Below are 27,447 nucleotides of genomic sequence, written 5' to 3'. Positions count from 1 at the left end.
CAAAGCTAAGTCCATAGCCGTTTTCCATGGTCATGGGCTTTTATTTGCAGACTGCTGGGGAAGAGGGGAAGCTCGAACAGGTTGGTGAGTTGATGGGAGGAAAGAACTTCTTGCTTTAAAATTTAGTGCATGTTGCCTGAAAGGTTAGCGTGTATGAGAACAGATGTGGAAGTGAGAGGAGAGACAAAGAGAAGATGGACACTTTCCTCAGGGAAGGCAGACGGGGATATGGGGACCAGGGTGAGCAAGGAAGATACACTTTCTATAGGAGACTCAACCAAAGTCATTGTCTGGTTTTCCGAACACCTACCTGCCCTATCCAAGTTCATGCCTCCGATGCCTACCCTGTTAGCTCTCTCGGCTAGCAGCAGGGAAAGGGATAAGGAAGTAGCTTCCTCCAACCAGAATTGCTCCTCTGCCTGCCCTGCCCTTCCGGCCAGGATCAGGAGGTCAGAAAGTCCAGGAGTGCACAGGGGAACAATGGTGTCTCTCACCTAGACCTCTTCCCTCTCTGCCACACTGCAACCCCTCACATGAGGTTACAGCTCTTGGCTCGATCTTTATGTATCTCGCCCTCATTTCCTCTGTCTGGCCGTCCAGGCAGTTGAGTGGATCGCTGCAGTCCTCGGCGAGAGTCAGTACGGCGCAGCTGCCTATGGCCACCACGGCCAAGAGAAGCCACTGTGGCCACATGGAAGACGTCCCTGACACTGCGCTCGGAAGACCGGGAGGAGCATTCAACGTAGGACACAGCTCCCACCTGCTTGGCCAGCACAGTACCCTGGGAAAGCAGCAGACGGGTGAAAATTATAGGCCTTCGTTTGGGAAGGAGTGTGAGGGCTGTGGGCTAGGGTTGAAGGTCAGACAGAGCTGGGGAAGAATTAAAGGTTAGGGTCGGAGGTTAGGGCAAAAGAACAGGCATGGGTGTGAAGTCTAGGTGGGGGTCAGTTAGAGTGAAGGGGTCTCACCTGCTCGTGTGTGACGGGGATAAGTCTCTGCTTGGATAGCTCCCTCAGGGTGGCCAGGTCAGTCCGCATGTCCAGCTTACAGCCAACCAGCACCACCTTGGCATTGGGGCAAAACTCCTGAGTCTCTCCTTGCCACTGGTTGGGGGTGGAAAATAGAGTTACGGAGGGGTGAAGGAAGATACAGGGAAAAGCTTTGCTCCGTGAACTCAGAAGTCACTTATCCTTCTAGACCTTCCTAGGTAAGAACTGATGGAGGAAGCTGGTCTTGGGTAGAGACCAGGGCAGTGTGGAAGGCAAGAGGAAGAGGGTTTCGGCGAGGGCTCCAGGGTTGTCTGTCACCCTCAACCTGCACATTTCCACTCCCCTTTCCCATACTTTGTCCTGAGAACAGACCAACCACACCCTCCCCTGCCTGGGAACTAAGGACAACCTCACTGACTCTAGTGTTCCAACCGGGCACTTTTCTTTTTTTTTTTTTTTTTTTCTTTTTTTTTTTTCCGGAGGTGGGGACCGAACCCAGGGCCTTGCACTTGCTAGGCAAGCGCTCTACCACTGAGCTAAATCCCCAACCCCCCCGGGCACTTTTCTTACAGAAACAATGACCTGGTCAGCCAGCCACAGGGCTTTCCAAAGCCCCAGAATCGGCATCCACAGTCCTTCCGAGGGCAAGGGGACAGGGAAGGTGAATAAGCAGACCCCCAAGGCCCCAGGACCATTTCCAGCTCAACGACAGACAGACTTGCAGGTGGGAGGCATGGGGCCGGAGTGGAGAGATACCAGCTTCATCCACTACCCAGCTGAGGGACCTGCCATTACTCCCTCCTCCGCGTTTATGCTCTGGGCTCCTAATCTCCTCAGCAGTTTCCCCAGACTCCCACCTTCTTGAGGACACTGTCCAGTGTTTCTGGCCGGCTAATGTCAAAGCAGATGAGCACAGCATCAGAATCTGGGTAGGCCAGAGGCCGGACATTGTCATAGTAAGAGGAACCTGGAGGAAGAAAGAAAGTAGAGAAGGCGACTGGAGTGGGTGGCAGGCCTGGAAGGGAATAAGGGACTCAAGTGACCATGGTCAAGGAATGCTGGCGGCAAACAGTGAAGTGGTGGTCTTTAGTACCCATCGAGGGAGTGTGTCTCGAGGAGAGCAGGCAGAGAGGAGCAGAAAGAGTGGGAAATGGCTTATGGGTTTCTCTTATCTAACACTGATGATTTGTACTCTTTTGGAGTTTGGAAGCCCTTTAAGAATCTCAGAAAATCTACCGCTCTTCTGACAAATTTTGTGCTTGCGTTCTGGGCTTTGATGACACATCTTCCAAAGTCCTCCAGGGAACCAAGTAAAAATAAAAACCCTCCCCATGAGGTTGGAGCAAGGACAGGGAACGAGTGTTCCTGTTCTCCTGGGACTCTAGTTCAGTATAGAGAGAGGGAGAAAAAAATACTTTCCACCACCGTCCCCCACCCCAGAAATTCTAAATAGCTTTCCTAAACCCAGTCCCATTTCCTAAGAAGCATGTTCCAAAATAAGTCATTTCTTTCCAAGTTCCTTGGGTAAGCAGAACCCAGCTGCAGGGCTGATGTGAGGCTTTCTACTTCAGAACATGGTTTCTGTCAGGCATAAGAAACTCTGCCTCAGTGTCCCTGACTTAAAACAGAAATTGATATTCTGTTCTAAAACTGGATGGATGTCTGAGCTGACCGGGGATCTAAGGCTCTAGCCAAGGGAGGGGCTAGAGTAAGGGACCTTGGCAGTCAGGGTGACCCCGAGGGACTTGTGCTACCTGAAGTATCCCACATGTTGAGCTCAATGCGGCGCTTGTCGATCTCGAAGCTGGCAGTGTAGTTCTCAAACACTGTGGGGACATAACTCTGCAGACAAGGATGGGTCAAAATGAGAGCTTCTCTCCAGTACTCACCCTGACAACTGCCCTCCTCCCTCGACACCCGGTCCAGCTCAGTCCCTAGACAGAAGTTGGTCTGAGGCTGGGCTAAGGGAAGATCCGGGGAGCTACTGTCTCCACCTCCACAGAATCCTAGCTAGACTCTCAGACCCCCCCCCGCCTCGGGGTCCGTTTAGCCCCTAGTTCTTTCCCTCTCAGATGCCCGGGACCTCCGACATTCTCCCAGAGCGCCCTCCGGGATCTTCTGATGCTCCTAAGCCCCATACATTTCACCGTGTTCCTTGATTCCTTCCACTCCAATCCTCTGCAGTCCTTTCAGAGCCCCCAACGCCTCCTTCCCCTCCTCTGAGCCTCTTTCTCTCGTCCCTGGTTACCCTGGTACCGGTTTCCAGCGGCCCCCGGGGCCCCTATTACCCACTTCCCGCAGCCTCGGTGCCCCTCTCTCCAGACGCCAATTCCTCACCCCGGGGTAGGCGTCCTTGGCGAACACCTGCAGCAGCGCTGTCTTGCCGCACTCCGCGTCCCCCACCACTACGATCTTGCAGCGGCCACTCTGCCCCTCCATAGTCCCGGCTACGCGCCGGCCCCCCACGCCGCCCCCCTCCCGGACACAGCCACCGCCTCTGCCGCCTCCTCCCCCGCCGCTGCAGCTGCAGCCTCTCGGGCCGCCGACACCGGCATCTCGCGGGCCCGCGCCGAGCCCCCGCCCGGGGCTGCGGGCCCCCTCCGCCCCGCCCCTAGCCCGCGGGCCGCACCTCTGGCCCCGCCTCCCACCCGCACCGCCGAGGGGCGGGGCCCGAGATGGGGCGGGGCCTGTGAGGAGGACGGGGGCGGGGGGTAGTAGCGAGTCAGACTCTAGCGCGCAGCTGTGACCCCTGAGTGTTGGTGACCAGCGAGCCCTGTTTATTTGAGGAGTGGAGGCGGGGCGGACCGGGGGCGAAGTTCTGAAGGGTCGGCTGCGAAGCTACAAACACAAGCGCAGGGCTCGAGCCTTCTGTGTGCCCACGCGTGCACGCAGGTGTGCTAGTGCGGCGGACACGCGCGGCGACAGCCATGCATTTCCTGAACACAGGGGGGCGTGAGATGTTAGGAAAGGGAGGATTTTTGATTTTTGTCTCCCTCCTCCACTCTCGGGTCCAGGCAGAGCTTGGGTAAATGCAAGTACAGACCCTAGCCCTCCCACTCTACATTAGTGACATCATAGCTTTCCATCTCCATAACGACGAGTGGAGGCCTGAGACCAACCTAGAAACGTGGACTAAGTTCCTCTAGCTAAGTACTGAGTGGAAAGTTTTAGGGGAGCGTTTGCGTCCTCTGGTGGACATTTTGGTAGAAAGAGTTCAAAGGGAAGGCTAAGGAAGCTAGAACCCATTGACAGCTCTGCTGGGCAGAGCTAAGCCACTAAAGCCAATTTCAGCTTCATCTCAGACTAACAATAATCAAACCGCCATTTGCATGACAGTTTTTGCCTAGAGGAGGATGGAGGAAGGGACTTGGGGGGGCTGAAAGGAGAGGGGCTGCGATCCGGATGTAAAGTGAATGAATGGATAAATAAATAAATAAATAAATAAATAAATAACAAAAAAAAAATCTTCCTTAGCCAGGCATGGTGCTGCACGTCTTTAATCCCAGCACTCAGGAGGCAGAGGCAGGCAGATCTGTCTGAGTTTGAGGCCCACCTGGTCTACAGAATGAGTTCCAGGATAGCCAGGTCTAAATAGAGAAATCTATGTCTCAAAGCAAACAAAACTTTTCCTTAAGTCCAGGATGTTCGTTTTAATTTTATCTGGTTTTGAATAACCGTGTAATGGTTAACTAAAACACAACATCATCACTACTTTTCAGAAAGTAAACAGACACACAGCATTAACACCCAAGACGGTTCAGTTTAAGTCAGATATGAAACTCAAGAGTAAAACTACATTCATGAGGCTCTGGGTTCTAAAGGAGATTGAGAAAGAAAAGAGAGGGTAGGGTGATGGTGCATGCCTTTAACCACAGCACTCTGGAAGCCAAGACAGGCAAATCTCTGCGAGTTCAAGGCTGGCCTTGTATTCATGGCAGGTTCCAGGCTCCAGGCCAGACATGGCTACATAGTGAGATCCTGCCTTAGAGGTTCACAGGCTTGTAGTTTGCCATTCCGAGAACACGGTGAACGCAGTCTGCTTATTACTAAATGGTAGAGTTCAACCTGAGGCACAATTTCACCAGGTTCTGATCCACAGGTGACTAGCTCCCCAAATCTGATATAAACTCAGATTTTTAAATTATCCTTCAGACTGTGCCACGACAACTTTTTTTTTTTTTTTTTTGGTTCTTTTTTTTTTCCGGAGCTGGGGACCGAACCCAGGGCCTTGCGCTTCCTAGGTAAGCGCTCTACCACTGAGCTAAATCCCCAGCCCCGCCACGACAACTTTTAATTCGTATAAGGATTTCTAGGAATAAATCAAATCTTAGACTCGGCACGCCCCAGAATCTTCTTATGCTTATCAGTCACACGCACATACACCATCACCCTCCACCTGCACCGCTAGTCTTTTCGCGCCCTCGCAGCTGGGTCAGCAGAGGGCCTAGCCCTTTAAGTCTGCCCGCGAAGCTCCACCCACCGAGCAAGGGCTCCGCCCCACCCACTGGTGTCCACAGCCTGCGCTCTTCCTGACGCGTGTCCCGCCCTCCCCAGCTGTGCACCGGTTCGGTACAGCTGGGAACGCACGTCGGGAGTCTAGCCATGTCGGCGGAGAGGGAGGCAACCGAGGCGGCTACTGTGGCGGCGGCAGCCGAGGCCCGGGCGGAGACCGGAGCAGGGGAGGGTGCGCCTTCGCAACCCCCGACCGTCGAGGTGGCGAGCGACCCGCAGCCGCCACCGGCCCCCGAAGCGTCGGCATCCGCCTCGGCTCCGCCACTTCGCTGCCTGGTACTCACCGGCTTCGGTGGCTACGATAAAGTGAAGCTGCAGAGCCGACCGGCGGTGCCCCCGGCCCCGGGTCCCGGTCAGGTGACGCTGCGGGTGCGAGCCTGCGGGCTCAACTTTGCCGACCTCATGGGCCGCCAGGGGCTGTACGACCGGCTGCCGCCTCTGCCGGTCACCCCCGGCATGGAGGGCGCGGGCGTGGTGGTGGCCGTGGGCGAGGGTGTCAGCGACCGTAAGGTGAGCGGCAGCAGGGCAGGAGTGGGCGCGTGCCGGGGGTGTGGCCGGGCCGGGAAGCCAGCAGGGACGCGGTGGACTAAACATGGAACACATGGAAAGCAATTTAGGTCTTGAGGCTCCTGGGTAAAGGATTTACTGAGAACTGGCAACAATGTTATTGCCCCTTCCCAAAGCATTTTTTAGTAGTGGCCGCCGCCCCAAGAGGAGTTGGGGGGAAAACAATAAGGCTGCCAGGCGCATGCGCAGAATGACCTACTCGTCCCCCTCCCCTAGTAAAACCACACCTGTACCCCTGCCCACTAAACACTCCCGGGGCAGTTGTGGTCTGTGACTCTGGGTGGTGGCTAGCTCCCCCTTTCCCTCCAGACGGAGCTTTGAGAAGCTATGTAGACGGGGTTAGGCGGGGGCGCAGACGCCGTGCCAGAACGCTAGTCACATGCAGCCCCGTGGTGTATGGGGGTGTATGACGGTCCCTCCCCGAGCTGGGCCAAAGGGGACACACCCATCATGGAGCCGAGGGAGCCTGGTTTCCCCCACCGCCACGGGCCTTACGCTACTACTCCGGTATTTGCCGAGGGGGAGGCGGGATCAGTCTCCCATCTTTGTCTTGGGCTTGCTTTCTCGTGACTGCAACTCCATCTCTCTTCTTCAGTGACTCAGCGGGCAGGCCACGACCCAGGGCTACCCTTGGGAACTTCCGGCCCAAACTGCTCCTCCCTTTCAGAGGACCCCAGCCTCTGAAATCCAGGCGTAGCCCATTTGGACTAGGGTAGGGAGGTGTGGCACCTTGAGCAGGTTGGCCCAGCTTTGCCGGTCTGTTCCTCGTTTATCATTAATCGCAGCCATAACCTTGGCCACATGAGACTTACAGATGACCAGCTTTCTGGGAGATCTTGATTGAGGCCTCTTTATATCATGTATTTAGGAGTTTCTTTTCAAATCCAGCACCTTCATGAGAAGCCTCTCTAAAGCAGTCTGAGTCTTGCCTTTGCTAACCTGCTGCTTTTGCTGCATTTGTTGAACATGAAAACAGCTCCTCCTTAAAGAATCCAGCAGTGGTCACACCCTTGCCCTGACTTAGAAATAATTTTACTCTTGGATAGGGCTGAAGGGACTTTTGGAGGGTAGGGGGTAGAAGGGGAAGTTAATAGTTCATGTTACTGTTGAAGGCCCCCCCCCCTCTGTCCACTCCTCCCCACACTTTCCGCCTGGTAAATACAGGATTTCCTGCCTAGGGCAAGAATCTGCTGTAAGAGCCTGGATTCTATGGGGAGGGCTTTCCCACCCTCCTGGAGGCTGAGTTGGGGAGGTGTCATGGCCCTGAGTCGGGAAGGCTAAAGGTTAGGTATGAGTAAGATTGATACTTGTTCTAGATTACATCTGGAACTGGCCAGTTTTCCTACTGACTTATTGCTCTGTTGTTAGCTCCCTTGGGTTGCTACTGTGTCTCCTAGATTTGGTTTTGGGACTTCCTTCCCCAGGCCAGAACTCACAGAGGTGTCCTCTTTAGCAGTGTGTGGGGACTTGATGACATGTAAAAGGACCTGTGTAATGGTCCTCTTACCCTGTGGATCTTGAATATCCTGTAAGGAGCTAAGATGAGCCCTGATTGTCTAGGCCAACACCCACACTTCTCTCTGCGTGGTCTTCAGAGAGCCAGGAGGACTCATTGCTAATCAAGGCTCCCCCTTCCTCCTGCCTAGTTGCCAAACTAGAAAAATCCTTCTGTCTTTTGTCCCCCTTGCCTCCTGCAGAGAAACTCTTGTGGGACTAGGAATGAAAGACAATGCCTTTTCCTTGTGGCTGGAATGGGTTGCCCTTCTTGAGCATCAGGCTTGCATACCAGGTCTGGGTTCATGTTTTTTCTGGGGTTGCCAACGTGAGCCTGTATAGAACTGAAGAAGACCTTCGGTCACACCCAACCACATGCTGTTTACAGCTCAGGCACATGTACCTGCACTGTGGTGTGGCCCTTGCTGTATGTAGCCCTCTCTCTACAGTTTGGCTTCCTCTCCCAGCTGTTGTTAGTGTCAACATGGTCAGCGAACATCGCTAAGTATTAACTGTGTGATGTACATCCCACTATCACCGAATGCTGTTTTTTTTTTGTTGTTGTTGTTGTTTTTTGTTTTTTTTTTCCGAATTAGAGGTCTTTCTATCCCCCTCCTGCAGATGAGGAAACTGGCTAAATAAGTTTTAGTTGCTCACGGCTGCATCGTCATTAAAATGGCGGAGCCCACCTTGGTAATCGAAGCAGCTCGATCTCTTTTACAATGGCTATGCGTGCCCTAACGGTAAGTTTCTTGCATTCAGGGATCTTACACAATAATGAAGCGTATGATCTGTTACGTGGAGATAAGGCCAGCCCAAAGCTGATGTGAGGATTGATTGACTGCTTCCCTAGGAAGCACTAGATAAACACCCAGGCAGTGATGCTGTCACTGTTACATCCATCATTGCTGTGCCTGCTACCTCAACTCCATCTGGGACTGGCGAAGGTCAGTAAGTCACCTGTGGGCAAATGAATGAGTAATCAAATGACATTTTCCCCTTTTTTTTAGGCAGGGGATAGGGTGATGGTGTTGAACCGGTCAGGGATGTGGCAGGAGGAAGTGACTGTGCCATCAGCCCAGACTTTCCTGATGCCGGAGGCCATGACTTTTGAGGAAGCTGCTGCCTTGCTGGTCAATTATATCACCGCCTACATGGTTCTCTTTGACTTCGGCAACCTAAGACCCGGCCACAGCGTCTTGGTACACATGGCTGCAGGTGACAGGTCCCTTCCTTTTTTTTTCACCCGACCTGATTTCCTTTCCAGGCCCCTCTCTGTAGCCTATCTGCTTTGTTGTCATGGCAACACCAGACTGCCTGGCCTGTGGAGCCTGGAGGCCTCTGCGGTATAGTTGCCCTGGTAACATTTAGACACCAGGTCCAGCCCACTGTTCTTAGCAAAGTGCCCTCACCCTCACACTACACCTCATTTCCTGTCCAGTCTCTGTCCCTCCTGTTCTCAATTATGGCATTTGAACGTGGGCCCCCAAGTGAGCTAAGGCACAATGAAAGTTATGGACTGACTGACTGGGTCTTTGGGAGGCTGGAGCGGCTAAGTGACTCTGTGCCTGCTTCTTGCTGCAGGTGGTGTTGGCATGGCAGCCCTGCAGTTATGCCGCACCGTGGAGAACGTGACAGTGTTCGGAACGGCCTCAGCCAGCAAGCATGAGGTGCTGAAGGAGAACGGGGTCACACACCCCATCGACTACCACACGACTGACTATGTGGATGAGATCAAAAAGATCTCCCCCAAAGGTGAGAAGTGGGGAGGTTGGCACAGCACAGGGAGATGGGGACGAGGGATCTCCAGATCTGTGGATATTAATGGGTTTCCCCCCTGGGTCTCACTCTTTGACAGGAGTAGACATCGTCATGGACCCTCTGGGTGGGTCGGACACTGCGAAGGGCTACCACCTTCTCAAACCCATGGGCAAAGTTGTCACTTACGGTGAGTTGTCAGTGGTATCAAACACAGAGAAGTCGGATGGGACAGGAGGATGGGACTACTGATTCATAATCAGTGGGTAGAAAATCCCACCAATAGGATGGGATACAGTGGCCTGAGCTTTTGAATAAGGGGGGAATGGACTGTCCAGAGCTCTCCAGTGAGGTTGGGGTTTGGAAGGGTCCTGGATATTTGAATAAATTGCTGCCCCTGGGTGACGGCCACTCATTCCCTTTCATAAGCCTCATGTGAGTCACAGGAATTCTGTGTTCTTTTTGGAGATTATTTCTGATGCAAAACCAACCAGTCTGCCTGCTTCCCACAGCACCACCACCTGGGCTTCTTGGGCAAGCCGGATATTTATTTTAAAACCTACTTTACACAAAAAAGTAAATATAAAAGTGAGAGCAATTTTGGGAGAGAGCACGTGCACTCTCTTTCTCTGCCAAGAGCTCCCGATTCTTCCCTCCCCAGCCTTCATGTCCTGATTGCTGAGGTAAAAGGAGTGGGGCGCCATATCTGGCGGGGTGCAATCTTCTCATTTTCTTCCTTTTTTGGGGGTAGGGGGAGACAAGATCTCACTATGTAACTCTGGTAGCTCTGGCTACCCTGGAACTCACAGAGATCCACCTGCCCCTCTCTTCCAAGTACTAGAATTAAAATTGTGTGTTATGACTACGTCTGCTCTCTAGTTCTTTTTTTTTTTTTTTGGTTCTTTTTTCGGAGCTGGGGACCGAACCCAGGGCCTTGCGCTTCCTAGGCAAGCGCTCTACCACTGAGCTAAATCCCCAACCCCTTTTTGTTTTTTTGAAGTAAGGTTTCGGTATAGAAAGCTGGCTTCAAACTCACTGTATAGTCAAGGACGAGCCCAAACGTCTCTCATCTTGCCTCTGCTTCTCGAATGCTGACTTTCAGGCTTACACCACACATCCACCTGACTTACACAGCTCAGGGTAGGCAACCATTTCAGCTGAGCTACATCCCCAGCCCTGTAGATCAGGCTGACCTCGAACTCAAGAGATTTGTCTGGGATTAAAAGTGTGAGCTAGGGCTGGAGAGATGGCTCAGCGGTTAAGAGCACTGACTGCTCTTCCAGAGGTCATGAGTTCAAATCCCAGCAACCACATGGTGGCTCACAACCATCTGTAAAGAGATCCGATGCTCTCTTCTGGTGTGTCTGAAGACAGTTGACAGTGTACTCCTCATATATAAAAATGAATAAATAAAATCTTTTAAAAAAAAAAGTGTGAGCCACCCTTCAACCACCTGGATGTGTGCTGTTTTTTAATGTTTGTTTATTGTATGTGTACATAGGTGCCATGGTGCACATGTGGAATTCAGAGGACAGTGGCAGGAGACAGTTCTGTTCTCTTCTATCATGTGGGCCCCAAGGCAACTTTGGTTGCCAAGCTTGGCATAAAGCCATCTCAAAGGCTTGTGTGTGTGTGTGTGTGTGTGTGTGTGTGTGTGTGTGTGTCTGTCTCTGTGTGTGTATGTATATCTGTGTACATCTCTCTGTGTCTTTGTGTCTGTGTGTGTCTCTGCGTGTGTCTCTGTGTATCTGTGTATGTGTGTCTCTCTGTATGTCTGTCTCTGTGTGTGTGTCTGTATGTATGTCTGTATGTCTGTGTGTGTGTCTCTGTGTATGTGTCTTTGTGTCTCTGTGTATATGTGTGTGTGTGTACAAAGAATTAGTATGGCCTAATCCTGGAACTTCTGTCCTTGTGTTGAGTATGAATAAGGATATCAAGGAGCTAGGCAGACCTGGATTCAGATGCACAGAGATGTACCTGGCAGCTGGATCATAGGACGTGTCACTCTGTCCTTTAGGAATGGCCAACCTGCTGACGGGCCCCAAGCGGAACCTGATGGCCATGGCCCGCACCTGGTGGAATCAGTTCAGTGTGACAGCTCTGCAGCTGCTGCAGGCCAACCGAGCTGTGTGCGGCTTCCACCTGGGCTACCTGGACGGTGAGGTGGAGCTCGTCAGTAGAGTGGTTACCCACCTCCTGGCTCTGTACAATCAGGGCCACATCAAACCCCGAATCGACTCAGTCTGGCCCTTCGAGAAGGTGAGCATGATGGCAAGAGGGCCTGGGTTACACCAGAGAGCCCAGGACCTCGGGAGAGGATCCAGGGGCAGGTGGCACCTGTCTTCTTTAGCCTGGCTCAGGGAGGTGGGACAGACAGCATCAGGAATGGTCTTCTCTTTCTCTCCAGGTGGCTGATGCCATGAGGCAGATGCAGGAGAAGAAAAACATAGGCAAAGTCCTCTTGGTTCCTGGGCCTGAGAAGGAGACCTAGGGCCAGCGGCTGAGGGCCCTGGAGAGCCAGGAAGGGGGAAGATGGGAAGTCCTGTTGTGTTGCCCACCAGCCTCTCACATTTCATCCTGTCATGATGCTCTACCCTCCCTCCCCAGAAAAGGTCTCTGTGCTGATGACTGCTTCCCTGCTCTGAGCTTGCTCTTTGCTCAGGGGCCTCCCTCCCCCTTCCTTCCCTCGAGAGAGGTTGGGAAGTGACCACTTGGATGTCTGGGCCCTGCTAAGGGGACAGGGAGGGTCAGCAGGAGGCTGGCTGCTTCCTGCCACCCCCCCTCTCCCGGGCCTGCCATGCTGCTTTTGTGCCAAGGTTAGCCAGTCTGTCCCTGCCCTATCCTGTGTGCTTCCCCCTTAGCCTCATCTTCCCTCCTGCCCCACCCCCACCCAAAGAATCTGTGTCAGCTCAGGATGTGGGGCTAATCTGTGTGAGTGAGTCCAGCATGTACCCGTGCCTCGGTAGTATTCATGCAACCCAGGCCCACCCCAACCTTGTCTCCCGTCCCCAGTGTCGTAAGCACAATTAGACTTCTTCCACCTCCAGTTTGCTGCCTCCTACCGCAAGGGCAGGAATCAGACCGACTCCCTGGCTCACCGCTCTGGGAGGGGTACTGGGTACCCCACCCTTCACTGAGGTCTCTGGATTTGTCTCAGTGCCTTAGCATCAGAAAACCTGTGCTTGTGTGTGTGTGTGTAGCGGGCAGCCCTATCTCTGGCTCCTTTTCCACCCTTCTCCCCAGTGCCTTCCTCGTCCTGGTGGAGCTGAGGCCTACTCCTCCCCAGTCCAACACTGCCAAAAATCTGTGTATGTGCCAGGGGTCGGGGGTAGGGAGTAGCTCTAACCTCTGGGGATCAATTGTTTTTACTGTGGTCTGGGGCCTGGCCTATCTCTGTCAGTGGTGGAGAATGAAGAGGCAGTATACTGGATCAGCCCGAGTTCTGGGAGACACTGCTGGGTCTCATTCTGGGACCGAAGTGAAACTCCAAGCACATTCCCTTTGCTATCTAGGAGGCTCCTGCCTTCCCAGAGCTCTGTTGTTCAGCCCCAAACTCTGTTTACACTGGTGGGGGAGAAGGAGCTCGGGTAGGGGAATTACTGGGCTGGTTAAAAGGACAGGGGCTTCTGGAGCCAAAGTGGGGACCTTTGAGGCTAGGTGGGGGTCACCTGCTGCTTCTGAGCTTGGATTAGAGAGAGCTGTTACTCCAGCCACTGTCAGAAGGAGTGTGAGGGGAGGGACCCAGCCTCTCTCTTGTCTAATTGAGGCCTCCATGTAGGAAGTGTGATTTTTGCTTTTGTGTCCCCCACCCCATTACCACAGCTGCCTTTGTGTCTGTGTCAATAAACAGCCAAACCCTGAGTCCTGACCAGATGTTTTCTGAGAGTTGCTGGAGAGCTGAATGGTGGTAGTACACACCTTTAATCTCAGCACTTGGGGGCAGAGACAGGCGGCTCTGAGTTCAAGGCCAGCCTGGTCTACAGAGGGAATGCCAGGGATAGACAAGAGACGTCTTGTCTCAAGTGAAAAAAAAAAAAAATAAGAGAAAGTGAACTAGAGGAAAGCCAGTGTCAAGGTCTGGGTTCTGCCCTCCCACAGCTGTCTTGAAGTAAAGAAGACCGTTACACCAGGTTGCCTTTCACTGTTCTTGGTAGCATTAGGCAATGAGCAGTCCCATGCCCAGCAGGTGGACATGCAGCCCTAGCTTAACTCAGAAGTAAAGACAGCCAGGCCCTGCTGCCCCACAGGTACAACTGCCAGGGCCTCCACCTCTCCGCCCCCACGGGTAGGCTTCTGGAAGTGGATCTCCAGAATGTCATGCAGTTCCTGTGCATCCAGGACGTCGGGAATATTCGTCACCAGCACTGAATGAGGTGCTTGCTGGAATTTGATCTAGAAAAAGAGACAGGAAATGAATTGTAAGGGCTCATGGGAATGCAGGGCCGTGGGGAGCAGTGGTTAGAACAAGGAACATTCCACAAAAAACATGGGATGGGTCTGGAAGCTCAGGCTCCGGTGTAGGCTGGGGAGGTTGGGGAGCCCTGAGCCCTCCGGCAAGTAGATGCTCCCCCCTGCCCCACCTTTACTTACCTCAGCTTCCTGGATCTCCCCACTCACATAGGGAGAGACCCTCAAAAGGACCTGCTGCCGACCCAGTGGGACTCTGAACTGGCCAATCTGGCATAAGTGCTGGGCCACTGTGAGAAATGGAGGGATGATGGCCTTTGGCCTTTGAGGCGTCTCTTCCCCCGGTCTCATGCACCCTGGCCCCCTACCTCCCCTGCAGGACCCTTACCTTCTTCATTAGCAAATCCCAGCATGACAGTCCCTTGCAGCATCTCCCGGGTCTCCACATCCCCACCTCCATTCTTGGCCTTGCCGAAGAAGATCTCTAACTTGTCCAGTAGCTCCTCCTCACTCAGCCTAAGTCCAGTAGGAAAGCCACTGACTAGCACCCTGTGGCTATCCGGCTGGCTGGACACCTGGCAGGAGATGGGGCAGGCTCAGCTGGTCCACTCATCCATAGGACCCAAACACGGACTCCCACCTATTGTATGGAGGACCCACCGCTGTGTCACCTGGATGTTGGTCACCATAGGCAGCTCCAAGGGCTGGATCTGCACCCGCAGCCGGCAGTCCTCTATGTCAACTTTATGTTCCTTTTGTTGTAGCAACCGCTCAACCACTTGGGTGGAGGGACAGGATCAGTACTGGGAAACCTTATGACTTCCCCTCTGAGTCTTCCCCAGATTCCCCACCACCACCACCAAGGCTAACCTTTGGGGTCATCAAAGGTGATCAGAGCAGAACCTCCAGGCAGAGGGCAGCAGATCTTCAAGTTAGAAACTAGAGACTTGGGTGCTTGGCCGCTCTGCTTAGTTAGACCTTGGAATACCACGGGGACTTCAGGCACCGGGAATGGGATCTAGAGGTTGGGAAAGGGGGTAAGTAACAATCTTGAAAAGTAGGAGAGGTCCCTACCACTCCCTTCTGGACAGAACATGTTCCCCAATTCTGTTTGGTTGACACTCAGTGCAGAAGGCTTTCATGGAAGAGCTGGACTGTGTGGGTATAGGCTCGTCACACCAGGCACTTTTCATACAAGCTCTTGACTTGTCCTCACACAAGCCTGGGAGGTGAGAAACTTCATCTCACAGATGAGAAAAGAGATCAAAGAACTCCAACAATGTACTTGAGGTCACATAGCAAGGAAATAAGTAATTACATATATGCGTGCACGTGTGCATGTGTGTGTGTGCATGCGTGCGAGGCCAGAAGAGTGTGTTATTTCTCCTGCAACTGGAGCTACAGGGAGTTAGGAGCTGCCCCATGTAGGGGCCAGGAACTGAACCTGTGTCCTCTGGCAGAGCTGCAAAGTGCTCTTCAGCCCCTTCCCACCAGGAATACTTCCGTTCCCACCAGACCTTGTCTCTGGGAGCATCTATGCGCTCCCTTTTCAGCTGCTGTAGTTCCTGCAGCCTCGTCTTGAGCCTGGACTGCTCCTCCTGAAGACTGTAGAGGACCTGTTGGAGCAGAAGGGAATAAGAAGATAACTATCGGTATTTCTAGAACCTGGAGGAGGGGGCGGGGGAGGGCTAGTCTGGACTCTCCAGGGCAGAGATGATGTTCAAATCTCTAAACATTCCCAACCCCTTTTCCCTGGCCTGGTTCTAACCCAGTCCACCCACTGCAGCAGCTACCACTGATTCACAAGCCAGGTCTGGAGTTTGACAAACACTAGCCTAGCTCTTGCTACAAGACCCTGGGCAGGACAATCCTGATCGAAAGAGATGAAAGAAACTGAACCCTCTAGAAGGAGCCAGGGCTGGAAGTAGCAAGGTTTCAAACCACTCTTGCTAACTCTTTGTTGTCCTGGGGATTGAACCCTGGTCCTTCGACCTGGCATTCGAGGTGTACACTATCACCGAACTCCGCTCCCCAGCCTATTAGTTAATATTTACTGGGCTAGATCTGTTTACTTTCCTTCTAGATTTATTTGTGAGGAGCCCTGAGGACTCCAATGTTGTGGAGTCTGTTCTTTCCTCCCCTCCCTGTGGGCTCTGAGGATTACGCTCAAGTTGTCAGGCCTGCTCGGCAATCACCTTTACCCCACTTTGTTCTCCTCTCTTTCCCCACCTCTTCTTCTTCCTCTTTCTTTTGAGGATAAAAGTCTCAAGTAGCAGGCTAACACCTAGGGCTACATAGAGAAAAAAAAACTCAAGTAGCCCAGGCTGGCCTCACACTCTGTCTTTCTGAAGCCATGGAATCTCAGGTAGCCCAGGCTGGCCTCACACTCTTTCTGAAGCCAGGGATGATCTTGAACTCCAGTTTCTACCTTCTCAGAGCTGGAATTCCAGGCATCTACTACCTGATTTATGCAGTGCGAGGATTTGAACTCAGGACTTCCCCAAGCACATATTCTACCCAACCAAGCTACATCTCCAGCCCTCCCTTCAGTTGTCTCCAAGCAGAGTAGTCATATAGAGTCCCAATCGGACTTCTACTCGCCACGTAGCTCAGGCTCAAATTCACAGCAGTCTTACCGCGGCTTGCAGAGTTCGGGGATTAAGGCATGAGCTACCCGACCCGTAAACTAAACCTTTCAAAATGACTGTACCACTCAAATCTTGTTACAACGCTATGGAGGTAATTGTCTTGTTCTGACTTTATAGGTGAGGGGACCACCTGAAAAAGGTTAACGGATTTGTCAAAAGTCATCTGGCCAGGCAGACTGATGTGGGAGGGCTCTGCCAATCAGTGCTTCCCAGTGAAGAAATGAAGTCCAGAGTGGAGAAGGAGTTTGCAAATCCCAGCTTTCCTCTTTCCACACACCAAGCAGCCTTTCAGGCTGGTGTGCGTTGGAGCAAGTCCAAACAGGGCAGCAACAGAACAGAGAGGGAGGAATATCCGTGAATGAACCTTTGTCTGTGGGAGAGCACAGACATTGGCTGGCAGAGTTCAGGAGGGCATTAGGAAACCTGATAAGGAAGACTGGCCCAGAGAACGTCATCTTTACTTAGAATGATCCCACCCTGGGTTGATCTCCTCTGTATCCCTGATGTCTAGAGAAGTCTCTGAAACAAACAGGCATCAGTTAACATGCGACAAATGAAGCTGGTGACAGGGCAGGAGCCTGCCACAGGTGTCCCTGAAGACACTCTGTGTGAGTTTGTTCTGTTTGGAGCAGAGGAGAACTAGAGCTTGACCACATTATGCCAGCTCAGGAATGACTCAGAGTTACAAACTGTGTTTGCGGGCCAGTAAGATGACACCAGTCAGGACCCTGGAGGATGGTGAGCAGTGTTTTTTAATATTTTCCCCATCAAGATGTAGTTCTAGAGGTTGGGGATTTAGCTCAGTGGTAGAACACTTGCCTAGCAAGTGCAAGGCCCTGGGTTCAGTCCTCAGGTCCAAAAAAAAAAAAAAAAAAAAAAGATATAGTTCTAATAATCTCTATATCTTTTTTTCTTTTTGGAAATAACTTTTGTTGTTTTGTTTTGGGGAGGCTGTTTGTTTTTTGTTTTTTGTTTTTTGTTTTTTGTTTTTTGTTTTTTTGTTTGGTTATTTTGAGACATGGTTTTTTTGAGACAGGGTTTCTCTGTGTAGTCTTGGCTGTCCTGGCACTCACTCTGTAGACCAACTGGGCTCACACTCAAGAGATTTTCCCTGCCTCTGCCTCCTGAGTTCTGAGATTAAAGGTGTGCATCACCAGTTGATCTCGAGTGTGTGTGTGTGTGTGTGTGTGTGTGTGTGTGTGTGTGTGTGTGTGTATGTATGTACATGGATACATGCATGCACATGGCACACAAGTGGAAGTCTAAGAACAAGGCAGATGTCAGTCCTCTCCTACCTGTTTGAGACAGGGTCTCTCAAATGTCACCACTGCACAGACCAGACTAGCCCTCGACTTCTGGGGACTTCCTGTCTGTAGCTACTACCTTGACATTGGAGCATTGGGGTCATAGATGCAAGATACGATGGCCAGCTTTATTTGGGTTCCAGGGATTCAAACTCAGGCCCTCATGTTTGCACAGCAGGGGTCTTGCCCACTGAGCCACGTCCCCAACTACGTAGCGTTTTATCTTTTTAAACCAATAATTGGTCATGTACATTTTTATTTCTTGTTTTGGTGTTTTGGATGCAAGGTCTCTAGTGAGCCAGCTAACCCTAAACTCAGGCAATCCCCCTGCCTCAGCCTCCAGAGCACTTGACTGGAATTATAGGAAGGCAACGTATTCCTGCCTTTTTCCCTGTTATAAAAGATGCCACAAGAGTAATCCTTGTGGGGTCTAAGATTTAGCTCAGTGGTAGAGCGCTTGCCTAGCAAGCGCAAGGCCCTAGGTTTGGTCCTCAGCTCGGGGGGGGGGGGGGGGGAGGCGGGGGGGAGAGTAATCCTTGCATGATGTTCTCTGTTCACTGTGGGATAAGCCCATTGTGAGTAGAAAGCATTGCCAAGTCCAAAATGCATTAGCTTTTGGGTCCTGGTCTGGGATGACCAAAACCACAAGCACCAACACTGGAGACAAAAAGGGCCAGAGCCACCCGATGCCTGCCCTAACTACACTGGATACACAACAACAACAACAGCAACACGCCACTAAGAAGTTTGCTATTTGGAGCACAGTAGAGATGGCCCCATGAGGGACATTTCTGAAATACGTGTCTCTGGTGGTCCTGTGCTTGCCAGACTTTATGTGGTCGCTTTAGCAAGGTGGTCGGGAATCAATTTCCTGAAGCCCAGAAGGGATGAACACCTCCACCTGATTTAGATTTGCTACCAAAGTCCATGTGACAGAAAGAAAGAAAACCAAACACCTTCCGAGAATCTCAAATAAAATAAAATAAAAATGATCCTCTTAAGAAGTGCACTGAATAAACCAGAAGTGTAGTGTAAGCCTACAGTCCCAGCACGAGGGAGGGCGAAGCAGGAAAACTGAATTTGAAGGAGCTTGGGTTACGTATCCAGACCCTGTCCCAATGAATACATAGGAGGGAAGAAGTGGGAGACACACACTGAGGAGGTCTATGGTTTAGCATGGCCGAGCTTCAGCAGCCATCCATGTGACTCCTCGCCATAACGCAGAGATATCACCAATGGAAAAGATCAAAATTCAAAGAGTACTTCCTGCCTAGGTGTGGTGGAGCACGACTTTAACCCCAGCCTTGGAGAGGCAGGTGGAGCTCGGGAGGGTTTGAGCCCGGTCTGGTCCACATTGGGACATTCAGGCCAAACAAGTCTACGGGGTGAGACTCTGCCTCAAAAGCAAAGCAGAGGGGTTGGGGATTTAGCTCAGTGGTAGAGCGCTTGCCTAGCAAGTGCAAGGCCCTGGGTTCGGTCCCCAGCTTCGGAAAAAAAAAAAAAAAAGACACTTCTCATGGAGTGCGTGTCACTTTTTGGTGAAGTCGGACCACTGTGAGTTGAAGACTTATCTGCACGTGAACTCCTGATCATCATCTTTATGATAAGTCTAACTGTTAATTGCGTAACCCAAATGCTCAAGTTGCCAAACCGTGATCTGCCTCCCCTCCTGTTCCCCACCTCCACCCTAGTCCCCGTGCTGGGGACAGAAGCAGGGACATGCTCTATCCGGGCGCTACACCTCAGCCTAGGAGGTGATTTTGTGATACTTGAATAAGTGTCTCCTTACAGCCACTGATTCACTTCCCCTGCTCGCTGGGTCAATGGCATTAGACTAAAATGGTAGGTGGGGGGGGGGGGGGGCGCTGGTGAGATGGCTCGGTGATAAAAGCACGTGCCCTGGGTTCGGTCCCCAGCTCCGAAAAAAAGAACCAAAAAAAAAAAAAAAAAAAAAGCACGTGACCCACAAGACTGATGACTTGAATTTGACCCCAGATCCCATGGTGGGAGGAGAGAACTCCCACCAAACGTCCTGTGACTGGCACATGCTCACCAAGGCATGTGTGCTCACACAACTCACACTCCCTCTCACACACATACACACACTAACAGCAGTAATAAAGATTATGAAGTGATTATAAGACACATTATTGGCAGGGCGGGAGAGATGACTCTGCAGTTAAGAGCATTGACTGCTCTTGCAAAGAACTTAACTTCCCTGGAGGGAATCCAACATCCTCCTCTGACCTCCGAGGGTTCCAGTCGTGAACATGGTGCACATACACACATGTAGGCAAAACACTCATACATAAAATCAATAAATCTGGGGCTGGAGACATGACTCAGCAGTGAACTACACTGGCTGATTTTTTTTATTATTATTTATTATGTATACAGTGTTCCACTTGCATATACACTTGCAGGCCAGAAGACGGCATCAGATCCCATTACAGATGGTTGTGAGCCACCATACGGTTGCTGGGAATTGAGCTCAGGACCTCTGGAGGAGCGGTCAGTGCTCTTAACCGCTGAGCCATCCCTCCAGTCCTGTACTCTTTTTTTAAAAAAAGATTTATTTTATGTCTATGAACACATACTCTTAACTGCTGAGCCATCTCCCCAGGCCACTACTTATTTCAAGATAGGGTCTCTCACTCCATAACCTAGAGCTGTCCCTTGTCTCTTCAACCCTACTGCTGGGATTACAAGCACATGCCACAGGGCTATGTTGTTGTTGTTTTGTTATCTCTATTCTTTTTTTTTAAAATACTTTTTATTTATTCACTTTTTATTTGAGTACAACATTGTAGCTGTCTTCAGACACACCAGAAGAGGAGATCGGATCCCATTACAGATGGTTGTGAGCCACCATGTGGTTGCTGGGAACTGAACTCAGGACCTCTGGAAAAGAAGTCAGTGCTCTTAACCACTGAGCCATCTCTCCAGTCCTGTTATCTCTATTCTTAAGGACTGAATTTCTTCTCATACTTTTTTTTTTTTAAGATTTGTTTATGTATGTGAGTACACTGTCGCTCTCTTCAGACACAGCAGAAGAGGGCATTGGATCCCATTACAGATGGTTGTGAGCCACCATGTGGTTGCTGGGAATTGAACTCAGGACCTCTGGAAGAGCAGTTAGTGCTCTTAACCACTGAGCCATTGCTCCAGCCCCATTCTCATATTCTTAAGGTAAGCAGTTGACAGACTGAGCTAGCTCCCTAGCCCTCCCTCTAGGTATCCTTGTGAAGACGTTTAATATAGTAAGTGAAGAAAGGGGGATTGGACTGAAGCCAGGTGAGGTTGCTTTTTATTGCCCCTTTTACTTATTTGGCTCCTGATAGCTCCTTTTTTTTTTTTTTTTTTTTTTTTTTAATTGTATCTGGGAGGCAAATTAAGTTTTCCGTGCCAGAGAACTAACAAGGGGAGACTGAGAGCTTTGAGGACAGGCTGCGCTGGCTCCCCTCCTCACAGGTGCTGCGTACTGTAGGAAGACACTGTGCTTGCTCCTGAAGCCTCACCGGCTGTTGGCAGACTTCACAGCTCAACCTTGCATATCTGAGGTGGCCTCAGTCAGAGGCACAGAGAGGAGGCCACCTGTCCCAGAGAGGACCAATGGTCAGGTTGATGTGGCAATCTGAGGGGAGGAGTGTTTGGCTGGGAAGTACTTCAGAGTAATCCCTTTGTTGTTAGAACAGGGAGACACCTTTGACATTTTCAGCTCTCTACAAACCCAAAACATACATCACATAAAGAATTGTCTAGGTCCCGACTCGGGGTGGCAGCGCCCTGGTTTTGAGCAATAGGTAAATGACCAGCTCCTCAGGCCAAGGTATCCTAAGTGCTCTACCTCTTCCCAGGCCCCAGCAGGCCTGAGCTGAGCAGTTCCCCCTCACACACAGCAAACACACGCTCCTGCTCCATTACTTACAGCTTGCAGGGTCACAGACATGGTTCTCACGTCTGAGGCTTCAGAGCAGGGCTGGAAGGGTAGAGTTCTGAGGGACCAAAGCTTTTTATTTGAACAGTCAGAGGCGGCTTTGGTCTCCTCAGCCTCCAGCAGTGTCTGAAATTCACTTCCCTGCTGTTGCTTGCAGGCTTCACTTCCACTTTCGTTTCTGCCTCTGAGCTTACAGCCCCACCTTTGGGAGGAGCCTCCCAAGTCTTCAAATCTAACTACCCAGTCAGGCATGGGCTCCTGGGACTGCAAAGGGAACTCGGGCCCCAACTTTCCCAGGCAGTCAATTGTAGCATAAACCAATTGGTAGGATTCCCTAGCCCTTCTCTTAAGACTTCAAGACAGAAAGGGTCTCTACGTAGCTCTAGCTGGCTTCTAACTCTGAGATCTGTCTGCTTTTGCCTCCAAAAGGGTGCGATTAAAGAAACCAGTCAGGTGGATCTGTGACCAGGGAAGCCTAGTCCAGATTAATTTACAGGGCAGCCTTAGAGGAACCCCAAAATAAAGGGCTCAGCAGTTGAGTATTGTTCTTTCAGAGGACCCAGGTTCAAATCCCAGTATCCACATGGCCTTTTGCAACTTTTTTTTTTTCTTTCTATTTTTCGGAGCTGGGGACCGAACCCAGGGCCTTGCGCTTCCTAGGCAAGTGCTCTACAAGAGCTAAATCCCCAACCCCCTTTTGCAACTCTAACTTCAAGGCGTGATGTCAAGCATGTAGGCCAAAATAAAACCACATCACTAAAAAAAAAAGACCCCATATCCTGCAGATCTTTAAGTTATTTTTTTTTCTTTTTTTTTCGGAGCTGGGGACCGATAAAAGTTATCTATTGCGTGGGTACCCTCATACCATTGGGTAGGCCTGGGAGTATTAGGACTTGAGTTGGTATTGTCACGTACCTGCCCTCCCCTAATTTTAAAACCAGTGTGTGAGCTTGTATATGTGATGTGACATTGGTGCTGGGAAACAAAATGGCAAGAGCAGAGTTCCTAGCTATTGGGTCATTGGTGCGTCCAGTCCCAGGATATCTTTTTTTTTAAAGACTTAATATGACTACAATGTCTGTCTTCAGACACACCAGAAGAGGGCATCACACTCCATCATAGATGGTTGTGCATCACCATGTGGTTGCCGGGAATTGAACTCAGGACCTTTGGAAGAGCAGTCAGTGTTCTTAACCACTGAGCCATCCCTCCAGCCCCCGCCCCAGGCTATCTTAATAGATTCCTCTAGAGTCAGTCAGCACCGGCAAACTTTGGTAATGCAGAAAAATACCCTGGACAAACCTTAACCCTGCACCAGCCAGCACCTTAGCGTTCCCTTATGCTTCAGATGGTGCCACAGTGTGACACCGCCTAGCCTCAGAACCCACCTGCCAGTCTGAGCACTGTCTACATGCCTGTCATTTTCTGAGTGTGTGCATGTGGTGAGGGCGGAGAGTGGCTTCAAAACACTTATCCTGGCTGTCTGAAACTCACCATGTAGACCAGACTGACCCCGCAGTGAACCAGGCTGGCTGCAAACTTTTTTTTTTTGTAGCCCCGCCCCGGCTGCAAACTCTTAAGATCTACCAGCATCAGCCTCTAGAGTGCTGGGATTAAAGGGAAATGCCACCTCAGCCCAGTGGGAGGGCCTTATTTTAACCTCTGCTTTGCTTCTTTTTCCTGCAGCATTGTCAAGGAGCCTGTGTTACCAGAACGAGGTTCCTAATGAGAGGCAGTGCTGACCTTTACCCCTCCCTGCTTCTGAGGATACTCAGGTTTCTCATTAAAAAATGCCAGGAACAGCTCATGAGCAAACATTCACTTCCTCAAGGAGGCTGTCAAGCCATCAGAAGGTTACCAAGTCTTGTGGTTCAAGACTCACAGAAGCACACCGGTTTCATTTCCCCAGTCTTTTCCCAAACAAATGTAATAAATAGGCAGACAACTTGTTATTTTTTATTTTTTTAATGACGAAAACAAAAATACATCTAAAAGCGAAGCTTCTGGAAAAACCATTTGTTCTTCCCTGTCTTGTATCTAGAAAGGAAAAAATAAACAAGTGACACACAGGAAAAAAAATAAACAGGAAAACAAATTCTTTGACAGGATTCAACAAAAGCAGGACACACTTACCGCTCCTCAAACTTGACCTTGGCCTCCCGCCTGGCCTTGCGTTTCAGTGCTGGGTCTCTGAACACATCCTTGTTGACAACAGTTTTGTCCAAGGGGATATCCACAGAGTACCTGGGTTAACAGTGCAGAGGAGATTAGCTAGGACACCAGGAAGCCAATTCCTCGAGAGACCTGGAATGGTCAGGATACAAACCCTCAGCAGCATAGCCAGGAATGCCCATTGAAGCTATGTCACATCTCCATGCAATTCCGTGGAAATTCTCATTTTGATACTCCTTTTAAAAGGTGAGATTCATCACACCAGACTTTACCTTCTGCACAAAGCTGGCTATTTGGCCAGCTGGATTTTCCTTAGGCAGCTGTGGTACAGGCCTAACTCCAGCACCCGAGGGGCTGAGACAAGATCTCAGACTAGCCGAGCTGAGCAAACTACCAGGACCCTAGAGTAAGACAGTCCCAGCAACAAATGCTGACAACCAGCTCTGGCTAGAAGACCACCTGCCTATCAAGTGCTAGGATCCTAACTGTGCCTCACCACCTTGTCTGTTAAGAGTTGAAAGAGAGGGGTTGGGGATTTAGCTCAGTGGTAGAGCGCTTGCCTAGCAAGCGCAAGGCCCTGGGTTCGGTCCCCAGCTCCGTAAAAAAGAGTTGAAAGAGAGAGCGCGCTCGTGCACATACTAGTCCACTGTCAGCACTTAGGACCAGTTCTCGGCACCTATGTGGTAGCCATACATGCAGGCAAAACCAACCAACTAACCAACCTGGGTGGTGGTGAATCCCTTTAATCCTAGCGCTAGGCACAGGCAGCTGGATTAGCCAGTTCAAATTAGCCTTGGCTAGCCTAGAACTGATGTGGGAAAAAAATTCCTAATCATGTGTTTCTATGCACGTGAGTCCAGGTTTCACTTGGAGACTAGAAAAGGGTGTCTGATTTCCTGGAGATGGCGAATAGGTAGCTTGGAGCCATGTAACAACCATCAGGTCCTGGAATTTAAACCCAGCTGCTTCGCCAAAATAAAATAACCATCCTATGAAGGTGTCTACAGAGCATCGCACGGTGAGTAGGCCCTTGTTGCTCTAGAGAATGCTTGCTGTCTTTGGTCCAATTCCAGAAGCAGCCTCTGCTAGGCTAGTCCTTCCCTAATTAGTGCTCTTGGGGTACCAGAGACCTGGCCCCGCCCAGCTCTAGGCTGACAATGTCCTGCTTCCCTGGACTTGTACCACCTTAAGTAGCATCTTCCTACTCTACTGTATCCTTGTCTGGGAAACTTGCTTCCTAGCACCAGACCTTCCTTTCACTTCTCTTTCCTACAGGAGTGGGATGGACATCATCGGGTCCACAGGACAGTAAGCTGCCACTGAGCATCATTTTTTTTAATTCTTTTCGGAGCTGGGGACCGAACCCAGGGCCAAGCGCTCTGCCACTGAGCTAAGTCCCCAACCCCGCCACTGATTTTCATGACAGCCCCCTTTTTATTTTGATTTGAGACAAGATCTCACTGAATTATCCTTACTGGTCTTAAAACTTGGAATCCTCATGCCTTAGACTCTAGCATTTCAGGTATAAACTGCTGTGTCCAATCTACAGGGCACTTTGGTGAACCACCCCTGTAAGACCGAGCTCTGGAGATGGGGGTCAAGCACCCAGTTTTGTGTTATTAATGCCCAACCTCTCCCATGTGTGACACAGTATCTGCCTAATAAATTTGTGTGGAAAGGAAAAAAAAAATAACCACCCTAATGATTAAGCTGTCTCTCTATCCCGATTCAAATCAAATCTGTACAGAGCCCTCTCCTTCCACCCCCCTTATACAGGTTCCAGGGACTGAGCTCTGGTCACAAGCAGCAGGCCCTGAGCTGTCTCATGGCCCAAAGAAAATGATCTTGTACAAGGGTGAGAGAAAGCAGAACAGATTGTCCTGTGTACCCCTGAAGAAAGACAAATCCAACAATCTACACTTAATAAAAAAATTCCGGGCCGGAGAGATGGCTCAGCGGTTAAGAGCACCCGACTGCTCTTCCAGAGGTCATGAGTTCAATTCCCAGCAACCACATGGTGGCTCACAACCATCTAAATAAATCTTAAAAAAATAAAAAATAAAATAAAAAATAAAAAATAAAAAAATTCCAATCATACTCAGTGAAGCTGTCGTAGAGAAGACGAAAGTGACCTGAGAAAGACAGGATGCTCACACCTGTTACCCAGAATGCAGGATTCCAAATGTGAGGAGGAAGCCTTGCACAAAAAGACAACAAAAACAGACCCAGAAGACAAAATGAACTACAGACGCTGACAAGTCTTCCCTCCCCCAACCGCACTGTGGTCAAACCCAGGGTCTTGCATCTGCTGCACGGTTACACAAGCTTAGAAGCTTAGCGTTCTCAAGAGGGAGGGAAGAGGATGCAGAGGCAGGAGAGGGGTAAAGAGAACATGACGGCCTTTTCTCCCACTACAGCAACCACAAGGCTGCCCCGTCCCGGGCGGTGGGATAGGAACTCCCATTTCTACTTCTGGAAGGCTCACCTTGTGGGCATGAGGTGGTTGTAGTTATAAACTTTCACAAAGGACTTGATCTTGGATCGCTTGGCGATCTTCTTCTTGCCCATGGCAGCTGTCACTTTTCTGGGATAGCGGTCAATTCCAGCCACCAGGGCATGGCTGTAAGGGCGGTCGGAGGTGCCATCATCAATGTTCTAAGTGAGAAAAGGAAAAAAGAAAGCCACATTACCCCCCTTGATCCCATCTTAGGACAACTGTGTTTATTAAATACACCCTCCATACCCAACATCCTTAGACCACTCTAGAGGACAGCGATTTAATGCTAAGAGCCAACAGGACACTGAGGTAGCCAGTGTTGACTCCTGCCACAAGGAGAGTTAGAAGTCCATCAACAGCTAACACTCAGATGCTAGGTGCCACCTAACGCCTTCCTCCATGAGGCTAATTAAGGTTAAAGCTGAGACTACAAAGCCGGCAGCCTAAGCCTTAAATACACCCAGGGGATGCTATCTAAGTGGAAGAAGTCTCTCTCAAGCTACATGCTCTCAGCTGCAGCACCTATTACTTTGACCTTAAGTAACTTAACACCTCTAAACCTTAGTATCTGAAATTAAGTTACTTAGGTCTTAGGTTACTGGAAGAATTACACACCACAGTTGTAATATGTTCAATGTATACAGTGGCCACCATTAATATTCATTATACATTCGCCAGTGTCTTGGACGAACTGCTTGGATAGGAGGTCTTAAAATCCGATCCGGTTCATCTTACACAGCAGCCGAAATCCCCACATGCAAACAGTCAAAAGAGCCCCGGAGGTCTGGTACCTTTACGATGACGGCTTTGCGTCCGGAGTAGCGTCCAGCCAGGACCAGCACCACTTTCCCGGGTTTCATAAACTTGCCCATTTCTGCAGAGAACAAAGACAAGGAGCCGCTCAGAAGTCTGTAAAGCGGAAGGCCCCGGAGCCGACTTCTACGTGCGAGCCCCGGTCGTAGGCCCGCGACTTTATATCACTTTAGGCCACGCGCCCGGAGGTTCTACTGGAGGGACGCAACTCGTCGTGAAGCCGCCAAAGGCTCAGAGTCTGAACGAGCCCAGCAACCCGACCCCGGGGCCGCGATGGCGGCGGATTGCAAGACCCTCTAAAGGCCTCTACTCACCGACAGCGAGCAGCAGGCACCCAGCAAAAAGGAAA

At 50.8% G+C, this 27,447-nt stretch overlaps 4 protein-coding genes across 5 annotated transcripts; 1 reads left to right on the top strand and 3 right to left on the bottom strand.

Annotated features, from left to right (window-relative positions):
* Positions 1-16: 16 nt before the first annotated feature.
* Positions 17-6,669, bottom strand: Rnd2 (Rho family GTPase 2). 2 transcript variants are annotated; one of them, XM_087572287.1, is made up of 6 exons: positions 6,564-6,669; positions 5,786-6,087; positions 2,744-2,831; positions 1,847-1,956; positions 969-1,103; positions 17-781 (listed from the first exon to the last, which is right to left on the bottom strand). In XM_087572287.1, the coding sequence occupies exons 3-6, from the start codon at positions 2,757-2,759 to the stop codon at positions 530-532; spliced, it is 513 nt and encodes a 170-aa protein (XP_087428413.1). In that variant the 5' UTR covers positions 2,760-2,831; positions 5,786-6,087; positions 6,564-6,669; the 3' UTR covers positions 17-529.
* Positions 5,572-13,181, top strand: Vat1 (vesicle amine transport 1). Its single transcript, NM_001033683.2, is given in 6 exon segments — positions 5,572-6,011; positions 8,573-8,780; positions 9,147-9,317; positions 9,421-9,510; positions 11,338-11,579; positions 11,728-13,181. Coding segments are annotated over 6 exon segments (1,215 nt in total). The 5' UTR covers positions 5,572-5,591; the 3' UTR covers positions 11,812-13,181.
* A 270-nt stretch (positions 13,182-13,451) lies between these two features.
* Positions 13,452-21,771, bottom strand: Ifi35 (interferon-induced protein 35). Its single transcript, NM_001009625.1, is given in 7 exon segments — positions 13,452-13,712; positions 13,911-14,017; positions 14,116-14,302; positions 14,399-14,505; positions 14,598-14,745; positions 15,245-15,343; positions 21,608-21,771. Coding segments are annotated over 7 exon segments (861 nt in total). The 5' UTR covers positions 21,629-21,771; the 3' UTR covers positions 13,452-13,520.
* A 1,796-nt stretch (positions 21,772-23,567) lies between these two features.
* Positions 23,568-27,425, bottom strand: Rpl27 (ribosomal protein L27). The gene is made up of 5 exons (NM_022514.1): positions 27,413-27,425; positions 27,077-27,159; positions 26,274-26,443; positions 23,750-23,860; positions 23,568-23,653 (listed from the first exon to the last, which is right to left on the bottom strand). The coding sequence occupies exons 2-5, from the start codon at positions 27,155-27,157 to the stop codon at positions 23,605-23,607; spliced, it is 411 nt and encodes a 136-aa protein (NP_071959.1). The 5' UTR covers positions 27,158-27,159; positions 27,413-27,425; the 3' UTR covers positions 23,568-23,604.
* Positions 27,426-27,447: the final 22 nt, after the last annotated feature.

This window comes from Rattus norvegicus, chromosome 10 (assembly GCF_021556685.1).
Source record: "Rattus norvegicus strain SHRSP/BbbUtx chromosome 10, alternate assembly SHRSP_T2T, whole genome shotgun sequence".
Taxonomy (NCBI): Eukaryota; Metazoa; Chordata; class Mammalia; order Rodentia; family Muridae; genus Rattus; species Rattus norvegicus.
Note: the sequence above shows the minus strand (reverse complement) of the source record. Positions and strands in the feature narration are given on the sequence as shown.

What these genes read in the sequence shown, in the direction of transcription:
- Rnd2 (XM_087572287.1), bottom strand. An exon ending in TGGACAGTGTCCTCAAGAAG is followed by an intron (nt 1,104 to 1,846) that starts GTGGGAGTCTGG and finishes ACCCCCAACCAG; the next exon opens with TGGCAAGGAGAGACTCAGGA. An exon ending in TCCCCGTCACACACGAGCAG is followed by an intron (nt 782 to 968) that starts GTGAGACCCCTT and finishes CTGCTTTCCCAG; the next exon opens with GGTACTGTGCTGGCCAAGCA.
- Rpl27 (NM_022514.1), bottom strand. Translation starts at nt 27,157, where the DNA reads ATGGGCAAGTTTATGAAACCCGGGAAAGTGGTGCTGGTCCTGGCTGGA. An exon ending in GCAAAGCCGTCATCGTAAAG is followed by an intron (nt 26,444 to 27,076) that starts GTACCAGACCTC and finishes TTTCTCACTTAG; the next exon opens with AACATTGATGATGGCACCTC. An exon ending in AAGGTCAAGTTTGAGGAGCG is followed by an intron (nt 23,654 to 23,749) that starts GTAAGTGTGTCC and finishes TTTCCTTTCTAG; the next exon opens with ATACAAGACAGGGAAGAACA.